Source organism: Sapajus apella, unplaced genomic scaffold (genome assembly GCF_009761245.1).
Source record: "Sapajus apella isolate SASKATOON/1434 unplaced genomic scaffold, GSC_monkey_1.0 scaffold144, whole genome shotgun sequence".
NCBI classification, from domain to species: Eukaryota; Metazoa; Chordata; class Mammalia; order Primates; family Cebidae; genus Sapajus; species Sapajus apella.
In genome coordinates, this window is record NW_022437084.1 from 827,481 (window position 1) to 847,588 (window position 20,108).

Here is a 20,108-nt window from a genome sequence, read left to right on the forward strand (position 1 = left end):
ACCCAGGCTGGAGTGCAATGGCGCGATCTCGGCTCACCGCAACCTCCGCCTCCCGGGTTCAGGCAATTCTCCTGCCCCAGCCTCCTGAGTCGCTGGGATTACAGGCACGCGCCACCATGCCCAGCTAATTTTTTTGTATTTTTAGTAGAGACGGGGTTTCACCATGTTGACCGGGATGGTCTCGATCTCTTGACCTCGTGATCCACCCGCCTCGGCCTCCCACAGTGCTGGGATTACAGGCTTGAGCCACCGCGCCCGGCCTCATGTTGTATTTTTACATCCAGATACTGCTCTCTTTCACTGTCAGCTCGTTTTACTACCAAGAAATAGTTTTTGACTATTTGAGGGTACATTTGGAGTTTCCTCCTTTTTTTTTTTTTTTTTTTTTTTTTTTTGAGACAGTTTTGCTCTTGTTGCCCAGGCTGGAGTGCAGTGGCCCAGTCTCAGGTCACTGCAACCTCCACCTCCTGGGTTCAAGCAATTCTCGTGCCTCAGCCTCCCGAGCAGCTGAGATTATAGGCCCCCACCACCACCCCTGGCTAATTTTTTTTTTGTATTTTTAGTAGAGACAGGGTTTCATCATGTTGGCTGGGCTGATCTCAAACTCCTGACCTCAGGTGATCCACCCATCTCGGCCTCCCAAAGTGCTGGGATTACAGGCATGAGCCACTGCACCCGGCCACCGTCTTTTCTGACTTCTATCTCCTTTGTGTCTATGCTGCACTAACTTAGTAACGGTCATATATTGTTTTGTGTGTGTATTGTTTTACTGGTTGGTATCGGGCTTCTTTTTACCATATTGAGAAAAGGGTTTGTGTTTTACTGTCCCTGCTTAATGTGTACTCCATAGTAGTTCACTAACAAAATTGCTTGCATGCATTCATCACAGCTTTCTTGAGTGCAGGTTTTATTTTGTTTCATTTTGGTTTTACAGTTTTGTCTTCTAATCATGGATGTGCATAAAAGTATTTTCAAACTACAGGCTGTGTCTCTTGAGATTCTACTTCTGATTTGTTAGATACAGGGAGTGACCTGAGCATATGAAGTAAACAAGGGTTGGCAGGCATTTCTGCCTGGAACCCTGTAGCTAAAAAGCCAGCATTTTAATAGGCTCCAAGAGAGACTCCAATGTAATGAAGGACATAGGTGTGTAAAGTTTTTAAATTTTGAGCATTTGGGCTGGGCACGGTGGCTCACCCCTGTAATCCCAGCACTTTGGGAGGCCAAGGTAGGCGCATCACCTGAAATCGGGAGTTCAAAACCAGTTTGAACAACTTGGAAAAACCCCGTCTCCACTAAAAATACAAAAAATTAGCTGGATGTGGTGGCAAAGTGCATGACTGTTATCCCAGCCACTTGGGAGGCTGAGGCAGGAGAGTCGCTTGAACCCGAGAGGCAGAGGTTGCGGTGAGCCGAGATCATAGCATTGCACTCCAGCCTGGGCAACAAGAGCAAAACTTTGTCTCAAAAAAAAAAATGAGCATTTGATTATAAGGCGTTTTGGTATATTACAAGGCTATGCAAAATGAATTGTCAAGTAAGTACAAAGACAGTAACGTGTCAAATAAACATATAAAATGTGTTTCAGAGAGAATAAAGTACTGTTTTTGTAAGCATGATAAAATATTTTTTGCAGGAAGAATGCTGGATTTTGGATAAAAATGATGATGGAAGGTCTTCATCATCAATGGGTCAATAACAATATAAAGAAAACTTTGTAGTAGGAAATAGGAGGATGAGATGGGAGATGCTCAATAGATTGGCCTGTAGGGGACAATGAGAAAGGAAATCGCTGATTACTCTGGGTTTTATGTTAATAGTTGGCTTAGAAAGTGTGAATTTGGTTTTGTTTTATCCTTTTTTTTTTTTTTTTTTTTTTTTTTTGAGACAGAGTCCTGTTCTCTCCCAAGCTGGAGTGCAGTGGAGTGATCTCCACTCACTGCAGCCTCCGCCTCCCACTTCCCAGGTTCAAGCGATTTACTCCCTCAGCCTTCTGAGTAGCTGGGATCACAGGCACGCATCACCATGCTTGGCTGATTTTTGTATTTTCAGTAGAGACTGGGTTTCACCATGTTGGCTAGGCTGGTCTTGGACTCCTGACCTCAGGTGATCCACCTGCCTTGGCCTCCCAAAGTGCTGGGATTACAGGCGTGAACCACGGCGCCCGGCCTGTTTCATCTTTCTTTGCTAGTTCTAGAGAGTCTTGCTTGATAGTCAGGTAGTCATTGTAATATTAGGAAGGTATAACTTGAGGTTCTAGGATGAATAGAAGATAAGGCAGATGAATGTTTTCCTGGATGGGGAGTTGATTCCTCAGAATGTCTAACTGATGAGTGCCAGAGATGATGTTGGAATGGAAATTAAGGAAGAATGTGATATTAGTTGAAAGAAGAAAATTTGGAGATGACTGTATCAAGGAGATTATAATGGCAAATATAGATAATAATCTGTGTCTATGCTGGCCAATGCATTGGGCACAGGCTACATGTAGTTATTTAAATTTAATTAAAATTAGGTAAAATTAAAAATTCAGGTTTGTTTTTTTTTTTTTTTTTTTTATTGAGACAGATTCTTGCTCTGTCGCCTAGGCTGGAGTGCAGTGTCATGAGGTGCAATGTCATGAGTGCAACCAAGAGGTTCACTGCAACCTCCACCTCCTGGGTTCAAGCGATTCTCCTGCCTTAGCTTCCCAAGTAGCTGGGATTACAGGCACCCATCACCACACCCAGCTAATTTTATTTTGTATTTTTAGTAGAGACAAGGTTTCATCATGTTGGCCAGGCTGGTCTCCAACTCCTGTCCTCAAGTGATCTGCCCGCCTCGGCCTCCCAAAGTGCTGGGATTACAGGTGTAAGCCACTGTGCCTGGTCCAAAAATTCAGTCCTTTAGTCACTCTGGCCACATTGAAGTACTCAATAGCCACACATAGTGGCTACCATATTGGAAAACACAGATATAGAACATTTCCATCATTGCAGAAGGTTTTGCATTTGACACAGAATATTATTAAACTGAGTGGAGACATAGTTAATATTGACTAATTTCCACTAGTCAATATGATTGTAACACTTCCCTGGGAAAAGGGAAGGTGATCCAGAGAACTATTTTTTAAATCATATGTATCTGGAATACTGAATGCTGTATGGTTGTTTCATACCTGTAAAGGGAAAAAATTGTTTTTCTCCTCTTAAGGAATACATCTGACACGAAATGTGTAGGGGTTTTCCTCACACCAACCAGTTCTCCAACTCTCTTGACACCAGCTGGATGTCCCACAATATCACTGTGACATGAGCTACCTGAAGTTAGTACAGACCCCACAGGTTAAGGGCTCAGTCTCACAAGACTGTCTCCGACTTCAGATACCAGTCATAAGTAGCAGACTCCCACATTACCCACATTTCTGCCTTGACCACAAATAGGTGGTTCCCACAATCCCCTTCTCAGTTTTGATAATCTGTTGTGACTGCTTACAGAATCCTGGGAAACACACTTGCTGATTTATTACAAAGACCATGATAAAGGATGCAGCCAGATGAAGAGGTGTGTAGGGCAAGATCTAGAAGGGTCCCAAGCACTGGAGTTTCTAACTTCAGGGAGTTGGAGTGAATCACTCTTCCAGTATGTGAGTGCTCACTAACCTGGAAGCTCTCTGAAGTCTATCTTGTAATTATTTTTGTGGAGGCTTCGTCACATAGGTATGATTGATTATTAATCTCTAGCCTGGCTGGGCATGGGGGTTCATGCCTGTAATCCCTGCACTTTGGGAGGCTGAGGCAGGCAGATCACCTGAGGTAAGGGGTTGAAGATCAGCCTGGCCAACATGGCGAAACCTCATCTCTACTAAAGATATAAAAATTAGTCTGGTGTGGTGGTGCACGCCTATAATCCCAGCTACTCAGGAAGCTGAGGCAGGAGAATCACTGAGGCAAAGGTTTCAGTGAGCTGAGATGGCACTACTGCACTCCAGTCTGTGCAGAGCAAGACTGTCGCAAAAAAAAAAAAAAGTCCTGGGCGTGGTGGCTCATGCTTGCTATCCCAGCAATGTGGAAGGCCAAGGTGGGTGGATAACTTGAGGTCAGGAGTTTGAGACCAGCTTGGCCAAAATGGTGAAACCCCGTCTCTACTAAAAATACAAAATTAGCCAGGCATGGTTGTTGGTGCCTGTAATCCCAGCTACTTAGGAGACTCAGACTCGAGAATTGTTTGAACCTGGGAGGCAGAGGTTGCGGTGAGCTGAGATTGTGCCACTGCACTCCAGCCTGGGCGACAGAGTGAAAACTCATCTCAAGAAAAAACAAAAAACAAAAACTTCAGCCCTATCTGGAGAATGTGACCAACCCCCATCTTGAAACTGTCTAGGAGCCCATCAAGATTTGCCTCATTAGAACAAAATGTGCCCTCATTACCCAGGAACTTCCAAGGGATTTAGGAGCTCTGTGTCAGGTACTGGAGTCAGAGACCAAATATTAGAATTGCTCCCGGCACCCCTATCACTCAGGAAATTGCAAGGGATGTAGGAACTCTGTGCCAGGAACCAGGGGTGAAGTCCAAATATGTATTTATTATTATATCACAGTATCTCAGTGTCTACATAGCAAGTTGGAGCGTTGACTACGGTATTGCTCTAAATTGGTGTTTTAGGAAAATTTGATTTTGTTGTGCAGTTGGAAAAGGGGGGAAAGATTTTGTAACTAGGTGATTATTGAGTATTTTGCCTCAGTGACCTTGAAAGGAAATGCTGTGCATCCTGTATTCTGATTTTCCAGTTCTAAACCTTTGTTACTAAAACCCGCATTGCTTATTTGCTTGGTCAGCACAGACATAGTCTGATGTCTCTGGACGGTCTTTTCAAATTCTCTGTGCATACCCCTCTCCCAAAACTCTTAAGACTCAAAGTGCATGAAGCTTTTGTCCTAGGCCCTCCTGTTTCTCTGTCTAGCCTTCCTAAAGAATCTCATCTAGTCCTACACAGTCCCAAGTATTTGAATAATGTTTATATACTTGTGACTTAAAATTGTAATCTTATATCTAGAACTTTCTCCATACTTATAGATCTGTATACTTGATATGGTCTCTTTAATTATGTATTATTCATCTCAAGCCTTTACAGGCCTCTAAATGGAACATGCCCCCGCCCCAGTGGCAAACCCATGCCCCTAATCTTCCTCATTTTATTAAATGGCACCAGCACCCGTATAGGTGTTTAAGCTACATATTGAGCAGCTATCGTCAATTCTTCCCTTTGTACTGGCAACGTTTGTTGTAGGAGTGCATCTTACCTCTCCCTCCTCCATCCTATGTCCTAGCTTTTTCACAATTCTCCATCTCCATTGTAATTATTCCTGATCAAGCCACCTGAATTCTGCCATCGCCTCCATTGCATTCTTTTCTATAATTTTATCTCTCCATTTGATTCTCCATAGAATAGTAATGTTGGGACTGTCAATTCGGAACGTGTTTTCTTGGCAAAAAGTGTTTGGTGGCTCACTGCCATTGTTCTTAGCATAAATTCCAGTTTCTAACAAAGTCTTCCTACAAAATCTCTATGTTGTTAATTCTGCCAGCCTTGCCAAACTTTTGTATTTCTACTTCATTCAAACTCAGGGTATTCCAGGCATACCAGCTTCTCTTACTTTTTTTTGTTTTGTTTTGTTTTGTTTTTTGGGACGGGGTTTCGCTCTTGTTACCCAGGCTGGAGTGCAGTGGCGCAATCTCGGCTCACCGCAACCTCCGCCTCCTGGGTTCAGGCAATTCTCCTGCCTCAGCCTCCTGAGTAGCTGGGATTACAGGCACACGCCACCATGCCCAGCTGATTTTTTGTATTTTTAGTAGAGACGGGGTTTCACCATGTTGACCAGGATGGTCTCGATCTCTTGACCTCGTGATCCACCCGCCTCGGCCTCCCAAAGTGCTGGGATTACAGGCTTGAGCCACCGCGCCCGGCTCTCTTACATTTTTTTGATGACACCTAAGTTTTTTCTGCCACTGGGTTTTCACACTGGCTGTTCTCTTTTCTAGGAATGTTCTTTATTTTGTTCTTTGCATAACATTGCTCGTTCTTACCCTCTGATGTGAGCTACTTCCTTTGTACTGTTCTTCACATTCTGTTCCTACTTCTCTGCATACCTGTTGATTCTCTCTTTTTACCTAATGACAGGTTCATGGAGACAGAGAATATATTATTAGTCACTGTAGTATGCCAAATACCTGTACATTCAGCGTTTGTTGGGTGAATACATCCATCCCCTCCATCTGTTTTCGATTTGTTCTAGTTGCAATGTGTTTCTGTTTCTACTTTTGTCTCCATTTGCAAGGTCCTCTTTGGGAGGCAGCCCAAGTTGTATTTACTCATTATAAAGTACCCATTGTTGTTGATAAAGTTGCTGTGTTTTCCTTTTGCTGTTTTATAGTATCATCCTTTTTCACAGAGTGTGAGGTACATTACTCTGAGGCTGTGATCTTATAAAAGCCAACCAAAACCATGGCATTTTTGCGCATTCTGCCACCTCCACAAAAAATTATCATGGATGTTCTTACTGTTCTTTTTCCTAGAAGAAATACAAGAGATTGACCCTATGCAGTAGTACCCAGAAAACCAAAATGAGCTTAAAAATTTAGAACGATGTCCGCAAAGTTCTGCCCTTGGAAATAAGTTTGATTTATATAAGAGTATTGTTCCTTTAATATAAAGACACAATAAGTTTGGCTCACATTGTAAATGTTTGCAATCTCATTTAGGTTTTGTTATCCAGAATACAAGATATGCAGGAAAAGATTCTGATGCATTTGGTGGATATGGGAAATCATGCCTCCATATCAAGCATGACGAAACCCTTACTGGAATTAAATACCATAGATGTGTTAAACCCAGTAGCACTAAATCACAGCTCAGTGACCATCAAAAAATGTATGCAGGAGAGAAACCACATGAATGCAGTGTGTGCGGGGGAGCCTTCTCCAGGAAAGCACAGCTTATTCAACATCAGAGAACTGAGAGAGGAGAGAAACCCCATGGATGTGGTGACTGTGGGAAAACATTTATGAGGAAGATTCAGCTCACTGAGCATCAGAGAACTCATACGGGAGAGAAACCCCATGAATGTAGTGAATGTGGAAAAGCCTTCTCCAGAAAGTCACAGCTCATGGTCCATCAGAAAACCCATACAGGAGAGAAACCCTACAGATGCAGTGAATGCGGAAAAGCCTTCAGCCGGAAGTGCCTGCTCAATAGACATCAGCGATCCCATACTGGAGAGAAACTCTATGGGTGCAGTGTGTGTGGGAAAGCCTTTTCCCAGAAGGCATACCTCATTGCACACCAGAGACTTCACACAGGAGAGAAGCCTTATGAATGCAGTGATTGTGGAAGAACCTTCTATTTTAAGTCAGACCTGACCAGACATCAGCGGATTCATACAGGAGAGAAACCTTATGAATGTAGTGAGTGTGAAAAAGCCTTTAGAAGCAAGTCGAAGCTCATTCAGCATCAGCGTACTCACACTGGAGAGAGACCATATTCATGCAGCGAGTGTGACAAAGCCTTTGCCCACATGTCAGTCCTCGTTAAACATCAGAAAACTCACATAAGAGAGAAAACCATAAATTCACTGAAGGTGGAGAAACCTTCTTCCAAGAATCATACCTCGTACATGAGTGAACTCATACAAGAGCAAAACACTGTGAACACAGTACATATAGAAATGCCTTCCTCAAGAACCCCTCCATTGTTAAACATTAGTGAGCTCCTAGTGGGTAGAAATGTAGTGATTGTGGAACCACCTTTTCCAAGAAATCAAGCCTTTGTAGTGAATCAGGAATTCGAACAGGGAATAAGCCTTGCAAATGAAGTAAATGTGGCCCCATCAGTAATAAATTATATCTTGTATCTTACAGATACTGTATAAGAATAAATCTGATACCAGAAAGGTGGGAAAATCTTTAGCAGGAATCCTCCAACCATTATATGCCAGATAGCTCATTTAGGGCTGAAATTATGGAGGCACTGGTGGTGGAGGACATTTCTGTGAGAAGCTAAACCTGTTAAACACCATTGAAATCATGTTGGATAGAAATGCAGGTGTTATGAGGAAGCCCTTACCTGGAGATGGTATCTCAATTGGTATCAAAAGAATTCTTGCAGGAATGTTTATGAAAGATCGTGATGGTGTTTTTAGTGCTAAATTGTGCCTCGTGTGTCAAAGAAACAGACAACTTTAGAGGCAATGGAGATGGAAAACATTTTTGTAAAATTTTTATGGGAGAATTTATAGAAAAAAAGTCTTGAAAGTGAGACATGATGGAAACTCACCAAATTAACACATGTATCACACTTTTATGCCTTGAGAGTCTTGGAGGGACATGTTTAATAAATGACATCTTGAGCCCCAGGAATAGTATTATGTAACGAAAACCTATAAGTATAATAAATATGGAAGTAAAACTGTTAGTTTCTTATGGTTGCTGCACCAAGCTAACACAGATTTGATGGCTTAAAGTGACGCAAAATCATTATCCTACAGTTCTGGAGGTCTGGAGTCCAAATGCATCTCACAGGGCTAAATCAAGCTGTTGACAGGGCTGCTTTTCTTTTCGGAGGCTCTAGGGGAGTGTCTTTCCTTGCCCTTCAAGCTTCTAGAAGCTGCCCAAATTCTGTGGTTTGGGGCCTCCTTTGAAAACCAGCAGTGACCAGTCAGTCTTATATCACTCATCACACTTGAATGTTCTGTCTCCGTCTTCCATGTTTCAGGACCCATGTGATTACATTGGGAAAACCCAGATAAACCAGGATAATCTCCCTATCTTAATAATTATGATCCAAGTATGTTAAAATTTTTATTGTATAACCAGAGAATCTTATGGTTGTTACCTGTGAACATTATAGATGCTCTTGAAATGTTAAAGTCACGTCAGCACTGGAAAATAACTCCTAAATGTCCAATAAGAACATGAGATTTATGATGCTTGAAATGTTGTCAAACATAAATTTGTATCTATTCTGAAATTATATAAATCAACATACCTGGCCAGGCACAGTTGCTCACATCTGTAATCTCAGCACTTTGGGAGGCCAAGGCAGGAAGATCACTTGAGCCCAGGAGTTTGAGACCACCCTGGGCAATGTATCAAGACTGTATCTCTACCAAATAAATAAATAAATAAATAATAGCTAGACATAGTGGTATGTGGTTATCATCCCAGCTACTTGGGAGGCTGAGTTAAGAGGATTGCCTGAGCCCAGGAGTCCTAGGCTGCACTGAGCAATGATCATGCCACTTGCAATCCAGCCTGGGTGACAGAATAAGACTCTTTCTAAGAAAGAAAAAAAAAGCTAACATACTTTATTATGAGTATGGAATACATATGACATAATGAACCTGGATACTGACTAATCTTAGTCAACTCAAAACAATCCCTTTTTCTTTAACGATAAATGTCTAATGTATGTAATCTCCTGCCTTAAATATCTAAAAAAGATACACAATATATGAGTGAACTTCATCAGTCCTTGAGGAGTAAAGGACTCAGGATGACTTTCCATGAGAGAAAGGAAACAATGAAATGAGCCTTAGGATTGCCCCAGCTTAGTGCCTGGAGAATGTTTCCAGTCTGCAGCATTGAGAGGAGAAACCCAAGCAGATCCCAGCCATCTCTCTGAATTGAGACAGTTTTGGGTTTGAGGAATTTAAGGTGGCCCAAATTCTTGAGTTGGATTACTGGGGAAGAGCTGCACTCAGAATTGAGAGTTCTGTTGTTTCCCCCACAAGCCTTTGAGTCATAATCAGCACATGTATATGAGGAAACCACCCCCAGGTTGGAGGAAGAACTATTGGAAATGAACAGGCAGAAAAATCCTTGGATGCTACACAAGGTTGGGAGTAATCGGCATTTCCACCAGCTGGAATGGAAATGCCTCCAAACATTTGGAGAATTACAGTGGACCTTAGGAGTATTGCTTTTATGGGTGGCTCAGATTTGCTCTATATTAAAGGCTGCCTTGAGCCCGCCTCACAAAACATACATACAAGCTACAAAAAGGCCAAACTTTCCAAGTTTTTAGCAGTTTTCCGGACAGAGACTAATAAATAGAAAGCCATCTGTCAGTAATTGACCATGTGTGGCATCCAATCAAAAAACTTACACAGGTGTGCAAAGAAGCAGGAAAATATAACCCCGTAACATGAAGAAAACTCAGAGACCTAGAAGTGACACACTGATATAGCAGGAAAGGATGTTGGAAACAGATGCTATAAATGTCCCATATGTTCAAGAGGGCTGAATAAAGTGAATTATAAAAGTTATAATTTACTGAGGGTTCCCCTCCACCTGAACAAGGGAGAGATGAAGCTTGGTCTAGTTACTGGAGCCAATGCTCCTAGGTTGTTCAGCCTCCCAGGGAGGGACCAGAGGAGGCAATTGGGACCAGGTTCTCTGAGGGAGAAGCAAGCACTGCTGAATTTGTGGAGTGTCTTCTACCCCGTGTTTAGCCTCTCTTTGCCTTTTCTGGAACCTGAGACTTCTGAGCAGGGCTGCTAAGCTTCCTGGGAAGTGTAATTTGGGCATGGGCAGTGCCTAAGACACCTGTGCTGGGCTGTTGAGGTTTCTGGGAAGTACAGTTAGGAGGCCTAACAACTCTTATTCTAGTTAGCGGCTGGTATGTCTTGACTGTTTAGCCCCAGTAGGGGTTTCTGGTACACATGTGCCTTTGGCCATTTTTCTCCACGTGAGTGAATTCTATCTGGGTGTTGAAGGCAGTTGAAGAGGTAACAGAACCTTAGCCAGTGCTTGCTGGGGCTTCTTTAGGCAGCATTATGAGGCAATTGGCCTTGGGCATATCAATTCTGAGCTCATCTGGCAGTTCTGCTTTGCCTGGGGCAGACTTTGGTAGGTCAGACCCAGTCGGTTCTTGGTGAGTCTGCCCTGCTGTGTGGCTGAGGTGGGAAGCAGTTCTTGTTCTTCTTGCTCTCATGGGCCAGATGGATCCCATGTTGGAGGCTGGGGAGGGGACTCAGGGCATGGGTCTTACTTAACCTTACTCTGCTGACTCTCCTTTTACACCCCAGATGAAACATTTCTAGGTGTGTAGGTGTCGGTGTGTGCTATGGAGTATCCAGAACTGCTGTATTAACAACTGCATCAGTGTTAACAGAAAGCTTCTAGAGCAGTGTCTACAGTGAAGTGCTTTAAGGACTAAGTCAGCAACTTTTCAACTTCTAAGTGGGAAGATGATTTATGTATAAAGAAATTCGGCAGACTTAAAAACCTAGCAACTCCTGGTACACAGATTTACAGATTCTACCCACTTTGTCTTGATTCCCAGTTTAGAACTTGGGTCTGTAGATTCTAGAACCTTCCAGAAGTCCATTATCAGTTCCTCCACCAGAAGTTGCCTGGCTCTGATCCCGTGCAAGGGAGAAGATAGTCCAGGTTCTCATTGCCTTTTTCTGTTTATATTTAGGGGTGGAGGTAGAGGACTGGAAATTCCTCATTGGTCCTGATTAGTCTGACCTCTGAGGGCTTTTTCCAACCTTAGCTTTGTGCTTTTAAAAAGTTGTGCTTCAGGCCGGGCGCTGTGGCTCAAGCCTGTAATCCCAGCACTTTGGGAGACCGAGGCGGGTGGATCACGAGGTCAAGAGATCGAGGCCATCCTGGTCAACACGGTGAAACCCTGTCTCTACTGAAAATACAAAAAATTAGCTGGGCATGATGGCACATGCCTGTAATCCCAGCTACTCAGGAGGCTGGGGCAGAAGAATTGCCTGAACCCAGGAGTCGGAGGCTGCGGTGAGCCGAGATCGCGCCATTGCACTCCAGCCTGGGTAACATGAGTGAAACTCCGTCTCAAAAAAAAAAATAAATAAATAAATAAATAAATAAAAAGTTGTGCTTCATTAAGAGAGGGAAATTTAGTAATTGTTAATTCTGATAGCTGGGCCCCTCTCTGAAATGTCTCCTTTACTCTTGATAAGAGATCTTTTGCAAAAGGTTCAGAATCAGAAAAGCCAACAGCTAGATCATACCGTAGAAATGACAGCTTTTTCCTAAGAACAGAAGAAAATGATAAAAGCCATGATGAGGCTTTGTTTCTTACTTTTGCCTTTCTCTACAATGGATTTGCAAGGCTTAATACAAATAACAATTATATGAAAATACACACATTTCTAATTTAAAAATTTAGGGAAAACCAAACAGAAACCATAAAATCAAGGTTCAGACAAAGGTAGAATGAGGAAATGTAGCTTCATGCAAAGTACATTAAGTTTGAATACAGGTGAATAAATATGTAAGAAGGAAGGAAGGTATGATGTACTTAAATTGTTTCTGATAGTTGTTTTTTTTTTTGAGACAATCTCACTCTGTTGTCCAGGTTGGAGTTCAGTGGCATGATCCTGGCGCACTGCAACCTCTGCCTCTTAGGTTCAAGTGATTCTCTTGCCTCAGCTGCCTGAGTAGCTGGGATCGAGGTGTGTGCCACCACACCTGGCTAAGTTTTGTATTTTTAGTAGAGATGCGGTTTCACCATGTTGGCCAGGGGCCTCAAACTCCTACCTCAGGTGATTTGCCCACCTTAACCTCTCAAAGTGCTGGGATTATTAGGCGTGAACCACCATGCGTGGCTTGTTTCTGATGTTTCTGGTATCAATAATGTATTAATTTTCTGTTGATGCCAAAACAGATTCTCACAAATATTTAGCAGCTTGAAACAACACATTTATTATCTCACAGTTCTTTAGGTTAGCCTGGGTGACATAGTAAGACCCCGCCCCTATTCCAGTACTATTTTTGCTTGCTTTGTAAGTGACTAGAAAATAAATAATTTATTGTGTATTCTCGAAAAGCTAGAAGAGAGGATTTTGAATGTTCACTACACAAAGAAATGATAAATGTTTTAGGTGATGGATATGCTAATTTCCCTGATTTGACTATTATACATTGTATACATGTATCAACACATCACTCTGTATCCCTTAAATATGTGCAATTATGACATGTGAACTAAAACCAGAAGAATATACTGTACCCCTAACCATTAATCTAAAACCATCATCAGCCCTGACTCCTTCCCAAAATTACAGCTTCATAAAACCAAGTCAACTTCTTGGAATTTCTGTGGGCACAAACAGTAGGCATGACAAACTAAACATTCTGAAAACAATGTCTCCAATTCTATTCCCTGACCTGCCCCTTTCTTCGTTTTCTTTTAGGAATCAGAGCCATTGTCCTCTCATTTGATGAAGTGCCAAGTCTAAAATTTATTATTGATTTTTCTCTCATTTGGTAACCAAAATCCAAGTGCTTGCTGATTTTATGTGCCCCAAGAATCACCTCCAGTGCTGCCATGCTCATACAGTCCCATGCCATCTCTTGCCTGGGTACCTGAACTAGCTTTCACAGATAACTCACTCTCTCCATGAACAGAAGAAAAAATGGCTTTTTAAAACACAGTCAGCAGAGCTACTTCCAACAGTGATGGCAAAAAAGAGACCAGATTTATGCTGCTACCTTAAACAACTGAAAATCTAGGGAAAATGGGAAAGAATGGTTTTCCGACACTGGACAATGGATAGTATAGCATTGCAATCTCCAAAAAGGGGAAATAAATAAGATGATCCCCGTGATTGCTCTGCTTACTGACTTGAGAGAGTTTGCAGGCCACAGTGCACTAGGGGAAACACAGGTAGAGCCCAGTAGATTCTTTGAAATGAGTTTGAAATGAGAAGATAAAGTTGGGAGTTGGGAAGAAAAGGCAGAGTTCAAAGATTAGTACTGAATAAGAGAGTACTGCAGACAGAATATGATTAAGACATCAATTCTTCCTGAAGCAAATCCATAGATTCAAGGTGATTCAAATTAAAAAAACATTAACAACCTAATTCTAAAAATTTATATGGAAAGGCAAAGTAACTAAAATAGCCAAACTACTTTTGAAAAGGAACAACATTGGAGTACTCATGCCTCCTAATAGCAAGACTTGCTATTAAGCTAAAATTATTTTATTTATTTATTTTTTTTTTTGAGACGGAGTTTCACTCATGTTACCCAGGCTGGAGTGCAATGGCGCGATCTCGGCTCACCGCAACCTCCGCCTCCTGGGTTCAGGCAATTCTCCTGCCTCAGCCTCCTGAGTCGCTGGGATTACAGGCATGCACCACCATGCCCAGCTCATTTTTTTGTATTTTTAGTAGAGGCGGGGTTTCACCATGTTGACCAGGATGGTCTCGATCTCTTGACCTCGTGATCCACCCGCCTCGGCCTCCCAAAGTGCTGGGATTACAGGCTTGAGCCACCGCGCCTAGCCTTAAGCTAAAGTTATTAAGACAGTGTGATATTGGCTGAAGGGTAGACATACAGACCAATGGAACACAAAAGAGTCCAGAAATAGATCCACACACAATATAGTCAGTTAACTTTTGACATAAGTAAAACAGTCAATGAATAAAGAATATTGTTTTCAACAAATGGTACTGGCATAATTGGAGATTAAAAAATAATAACAAAAAAGAAACTCAACCTAAGCCTTACATTCTTTGCAAAAGATAAAGATGGATTATAGATTTAAATGTTAAATGCAGAACTACTGAATTTTTAGGAGAAAACATTAAAAAATGTCCAGGACCAAGAGCTAACTAAGCAAAGAATTCTTTGACATGACACCAATAGTACAATCTGTAAAAAAGGAGTAAGTTGGACTTCATAAAAATGACAAATTTTTACTTTGAAAGTTATGGTTCGTTAGCTAGGCATGGTGGCTTGTGCCTCTAGTCCAAGCTACTCAGGAGGCTGAGGCAGGAGGATCGCTTGAGCCCAGGGGGTGGAGGCTGCAGTGAGCCAAGATTGTGCCACTGCACCCCAGCCTGGGCAACAGAGTGACACTTTGTCTCAAAAAGATAAAAATGAAAGTAATGGTTAAGCTTTAGGCTCAATAAATTAATAAAAAAAGAAAAGAAAAACAGAGCTCTGCATCTTTTAATGGCTACCAGACTTTTAACTCAGGCTTAACAAACCCTGCTGTATCTGGCTCAGACCTCATTTTCTGGTTACCCACTCTTTTACACTCTTACTGAAAAATGACAGATGAATGTGGAGGCTGTTGCAATAGGTGAAGAAAAAGAGAGCCATCAAAGGCCCTCAGACAGATGAAGGATGAGAGAAGGGAGGTGGTTTTGTGATTGACAGAAAGGTATGATGAATGCTATGAAAAGAACTAAAATAGTTGATGAACTAGACTGGAGAGTGCCTGAGAGGCTGTGCTATCTTAGGGACTCAGAAAACAAAAATATTCTGAGGAGGTTATGTTTAAGCTGAGATTAGAATTACGTGAACTGGTCACGTGAAGTTCAAGAGAAAGAATATTCCAAGCAGGAGAGCAGTTAGTACAAAGATTCTGAGATAAGAATGAATTTGGTATGTTTGAGAAATAAAGATATTACTAGTGTAATTACTAACATCATAGTAGATGGGAGAAACACTTTTGAGGAGGAACATCAGCAGGACAGGCAACAGCCAGATAATATGAGGTTTTGGGAGTCAGATGTTTTTATTATTGGCACAATGGGAAGCTGTTGGAGGGTGTTAAGAGAGGGGCATGATCATATTTACATTAGAAAAATTTGGCTGTTGTGTAAATAATTGATTGCTATGGTGCAAGAGTGAAAGTAGAAAGATTAGGAAACTAATGTAGTGGTCCAGATGGTGGTGGTTTGAAGTCATGTGGTAGTAGACAGGAAAGAAACGCACAGATTTGGTCCATGTTTTTGACATAGAGCCAATGGGATATGGTGATGGATTAGATTAAAAGAATCAATAGCTCATGCCTATAATCCCTGCACTTTGGGAGGCCAAGGCAGGCAAATCACTTGAGATCAGGAGTTCGAGACCAGCCTGGCCAACTTGGTGAAACCCCATCTCTACTAAAAATACAAAAATTTGCCAGGCGGTGTGGCATGTGCTCGTAATCCCAGCTACTTGGGAGGCTGAGGCAGGAGAATTGCTTGAACCTGGGAGGCAGAGGTTGCAGTAAGCCAAGATTGTGCCACTGCACTCCAGCCTGAATGGCAGAGCAAGTCTCTGTCTCATTAAAAAATAAATAAAAAGGAATCAATAATTACTTATATATGTGACTTAAGACATTTGATAGAGGGTAATGACTTTTCCTAAATTTAGAAGAAGTGGAGAGGATTTGGCAAGCAACCGTTCTGGGGGAATCAAATTGATAGTTTTATTTTGATGATGCCCTGTAGGTTTTCAAGTGGAAATGCAGTCTGGACTTCTGAAGAGAAGTTGTGGATTATGATGGATGTTTAGGGGGAGTCATTAATATACAGATGGGATTTCAAGTTATAGGAACACATTACCTAGGATGACTGCATTGAGATAAATAGATGAGGAGGGTCTAGAATTGAGCCTTCAGGTACACCAACATTTAAAAGTCAGAAAAGAGCCAGTCAAGGAAATTGAGAAAGAGAAGTCACTGAGGTAGGAAGAAAACCAAACACGTATGATAGCTCCAGGAAAATTATATATTTTAAAGTAAAAGGGGTGTGGACAACTGAGTCATGTATGCTTAGGGGCCTAAGATTCCCATCATTATCAGATAAGCATATATAATTTAGATTTATCCCATTGGATTCGTAGGGAAGCACCAAATGTCTGAAATTGCAGTGCAGCAGCATGGCAAAGGATGTCACTGTTGTCCTTGATAAGGGTAGTCCCAAGTGCAGTAATCAAGATACGAACCCATTTAGAATGGATTCTGGAGAAAATGTGAAATAAGGAACAGAATAAACTGGAAGTGACCCTTGAGTTTGCTGTCAAGGAGAGCAGAGAAATTGGTTGTAAAGTTCTGGAGGATGTGTGTGGTACAAGAAGTTTTTAAGTTTTCAGTTAGTAGATTAGAGAACATATGTATATGCTGATGGCAGAAACACAAAAAAGAAAATTTGATGATGAAGACAGACCATTTCCATTTCTTCCACGCAGTTTCTACTGATTTCTATTAATGCTTTATCTTTCCTGTTTTTTTTTTTCTTTCTTTTTAACACTGTAAACATATGCTGTGTCAGTCAGGTTTCTACCCGATAAATAGAACTGAAAATAGATCATAGACTTCAATGTAAAAGACAAAACTGTAAACTCCTAGAAGATAACAGGAGAAAATCTAGATGACCTTGGGTTTGGCACCCTGTTGTTTCGACCTTACAAATCATTACCAAAAATTTTTGAGGGGTGAGCTCCATTTGCACTGGCCTTGTAGGCAGCTGCTTCCCTTTTGAGGGTGCCCCACTTGACCTTTGAGTGGCTGGTGGGGACAAGGAGTGATAGCAGCAAGGAATATAGCAACCAAGGAGGTACCTGCCTCAGTAGCACTTGCTCTTGCAAGGTGCAAGGGACTCAGGCAGGTGCAGTTGCCGTATCACAGGTTACATTTAGCTGACTTGATCCTTTCATACTGCCTCTCCTTTATCAACACAGCAAAGCCCAGCATTTTGTCATCTTTTCTGACTTCACTATGAAGGAATTGCTGCTGCCCAGGAGCCTGGTATTCTGTGGCTCTTTCATCAGTGAGATGGAGGTAGAGTTTCATCATACTGGCCAACTCACTCTGGCTGGAGACCAGAACTTTGCAACTTATGCCCAATACAGGCCAGACCACTATCAAGACCCCATGTAACAAGAGCAGCATATGTAGCTCAAGGGACAACATGCCCTCGAGTAGTGGCCCGTCACCAGGGGCCTGACTGGAGAAAGAGTGACTTCTGTTCCATAGTGAAACATTCTCGTTACAGTGAAACCTGCCCTCCAGGAGCTGCAGGGGAGCCTGAAGGTTCAGAGTCATCTGTATTCACCAGAATTTCTGGAGAGTCCCCAAGGCAACACCTGACAACAGCAGTACTATGTTGCACAAAGCAGCAAAATCTAAAACCAGCACGCAGTAATGCCATCCCAGACCGACCAGGCCTGATACAGGAAGTTAGTGATCCATCCACATGGACACACATTGGGAAGTGTTTCTTTGTGGTAAGTGTCCCGTACCTTAAAGCAAAACAAAAAACTCAGTTTCCTGAACCCACAGTATATCATAATGCAATGGGAATTGAGACTCCACAATGAAAACTCCTAGTGAGAAAAAGAAAAATGAAGAGGATGCAGCAGGCACTGTTCTACTGCAATTAACCAAGGCCATTGAAAAAGAATAGTAAGAATCCCCTATCCCGGCAGTGGAGGAAGTCTCTTAATTAGTCCATCTGGAAGTCTTGGTTCTCCTATCCAGAGGTTGTATACTGTTATTCTTGGCCTTTCCCTCTTGCCTTTTGTCCTTGTTCCTTCTTTTCTTTTCTCTCTCTCTCTTCCTTTCCTTTCCTTTCCTCTTTCCCTCTTTCTCTTGTCTCTTCTGTCTCCTAGGCTAGAGTGCAGTGGCACATTCTCGGTTTACTGCAACCTCCAACTCCCAGGTTCAAATGATTCGTCCTCAGCCTCCCAAGTAGCTAAAATTACAGGTGTGAACCACCATGCCTGGATAATATTTGTGCTTTTAATAGAGATAGCATTTCACCATGTTGCTCAGGCTGATCTCGAACTCGTGACCTCAAATGATCCATCCACCTTGGCCTCCCAAAGTGCTGGGATTACAGGCATGAGCCATCATGCCCAGCCTTGTTCTTTATTTTCTATGGCTACACCTTATTTGGGCATTTAAGAGTATACACCTCCTGTGAACTTTAAAGCATTTTTAGGAGTCAAACATGCAAATAAAATGCACAAACTACTCTGCCTTGGAAATGCAAATAACTTTAGGGGAGACATTAAGGAAAGGGAGAAGGAAATTAACAGAGTCAAGCAGTGGGGTGAGTGAGAACGTTGATAACAGGACTGCCTGATATACATGTTGAGTAGTGTCGTTTGCCATTGCATCAGCAAAGTATGTTATACAATACAGAAATGACAATTTCTGAATGTTTATGTGCAGAAAGCAAGGTAAAGGGCTGAGTTATGATTTATTTATTTGAATACAAAGTCATTAGGCAATGGTTAGCCAGAGTATTTTACATAAGCAGAAACTCAAAATCAGAAATGTTCATGAAATTGTAAGCTGGGAGTTTACAAATACTGTGAACATGAGGATGGGAATTTACTAGACCTGACCTGATTCATATTATGAGGGCTGGAGATAATTTGGACTGGACATTAAGTGATATTATTGTTTATCAATGCTGTAAACATTTATTGAATGCCTATCATATATCAGACACTATCTTATATGCAGGAGATTGAAATCCATCAGCAAACAATATAGACCAAAACCTCTACCCTCAGATAGTTTACATTCTCATTACTTGAAAGAAACATATCAAGTACCGTACAATTACACTGTTTCACGACAATAAATGAAACCACAATTGCAAAGATTTTGACAGTGAGAGAAATCTAACATGGTTGACTTTTTCCTGCTTTTAGCCTCAAAGGTTGTCTTGTCTTTTCTCACTCCTCTCTGTAGGCTAAGATAAGCAGGTGAAGAATTTAGTTGATAGTTTAACATGGAAGCAAGGATGATAGTAGGCCTTCCCTAACTAACACCCTCCTTGCTCTGGGACTGAAAAGTAATGAAAGGCCCTGAGATTAGGATTAATTCAAGGGGTCTGAATTCTGCTAAAATGTAGAATTATAGTTTCTTTAATCCCTTACTGCCCAGGCGTCATGTGGCCAGAGACCCCTGGGCAGGAAGGACCAAGATTTGTGACTTTCCCAATTGCTTCTATAGGCAACACCTCTATTGTAGAACCTAAAGATTAGTCTTTTGAGATGTTTTTCAGACTTGCATTCTAGCAATGACTCATGACTCAAGTGGTCCTGTAACCCCCTCACTCCAAGGCAGACTCAGTGCATGAGGACCACTTCCCACTTTCCTATGATTGCCTCCCCAACCAGTCAGCAGCACCCATTCGCTCCTCGCCACCAAACTGTCTTTGAAAAACCATAACCTCTCAGCTGTGAGGAAACTAATTTCAATGATAGCTTCAGTTCATCCATGTGGCCAGCATCATGTTAATTAAACTCCTTCTTTACTGCAATACCACAGTCTCACTGAACTGGTTTTGTCTGTGCAGCAG

The 20,108-nt window shown here is 41.9% G+C and overlaps 1 protein-coding gene and 1 long non-coding RNA gene across 7 annotated transcripts in view; both read left to right on the plus strand.

Moving 5' to 3' along the window:
* Positions 1–8,970, plus strand: part of LOC116540717 (zinc finger protein 577) — a 34,700-nt gene extending 25,730 nt beyond the window's left edge. For all 6 annotated transcript variants that reach the window (XM_032264379.1, XM_032264378.1, XM_032264376.1 and 3 more), the window contains one exon: positions 6,742–8,970. In XM_032264379.1, the coding sequence (XP_032120270.1) occupies positions 6,742–7,907 (1,166 nt within the window). In that variant the 3' untranslated portion in view covers positions 7,908–8,970. The remainder of the gene's footprint in view (positions 1–6,741) is intronic.
* Positions 8,971–16,067: 7,097 nt separating this feature from the next.
* Positions 16,068–17,577, plus strand: LOC116540743. Its single transcript, XR_004264578.1, has 3 exons — positions 16,068–16,260; positions 16,388–16,391; positions 17,567–17,577. It is a non-coding gene; the product is annotated as an uncharacterized LOC116540743 (long non-coding RNA).
* The last annotated feature ends 2,531 nt before the right edge of the window (positions 17,578–20,108 follow it).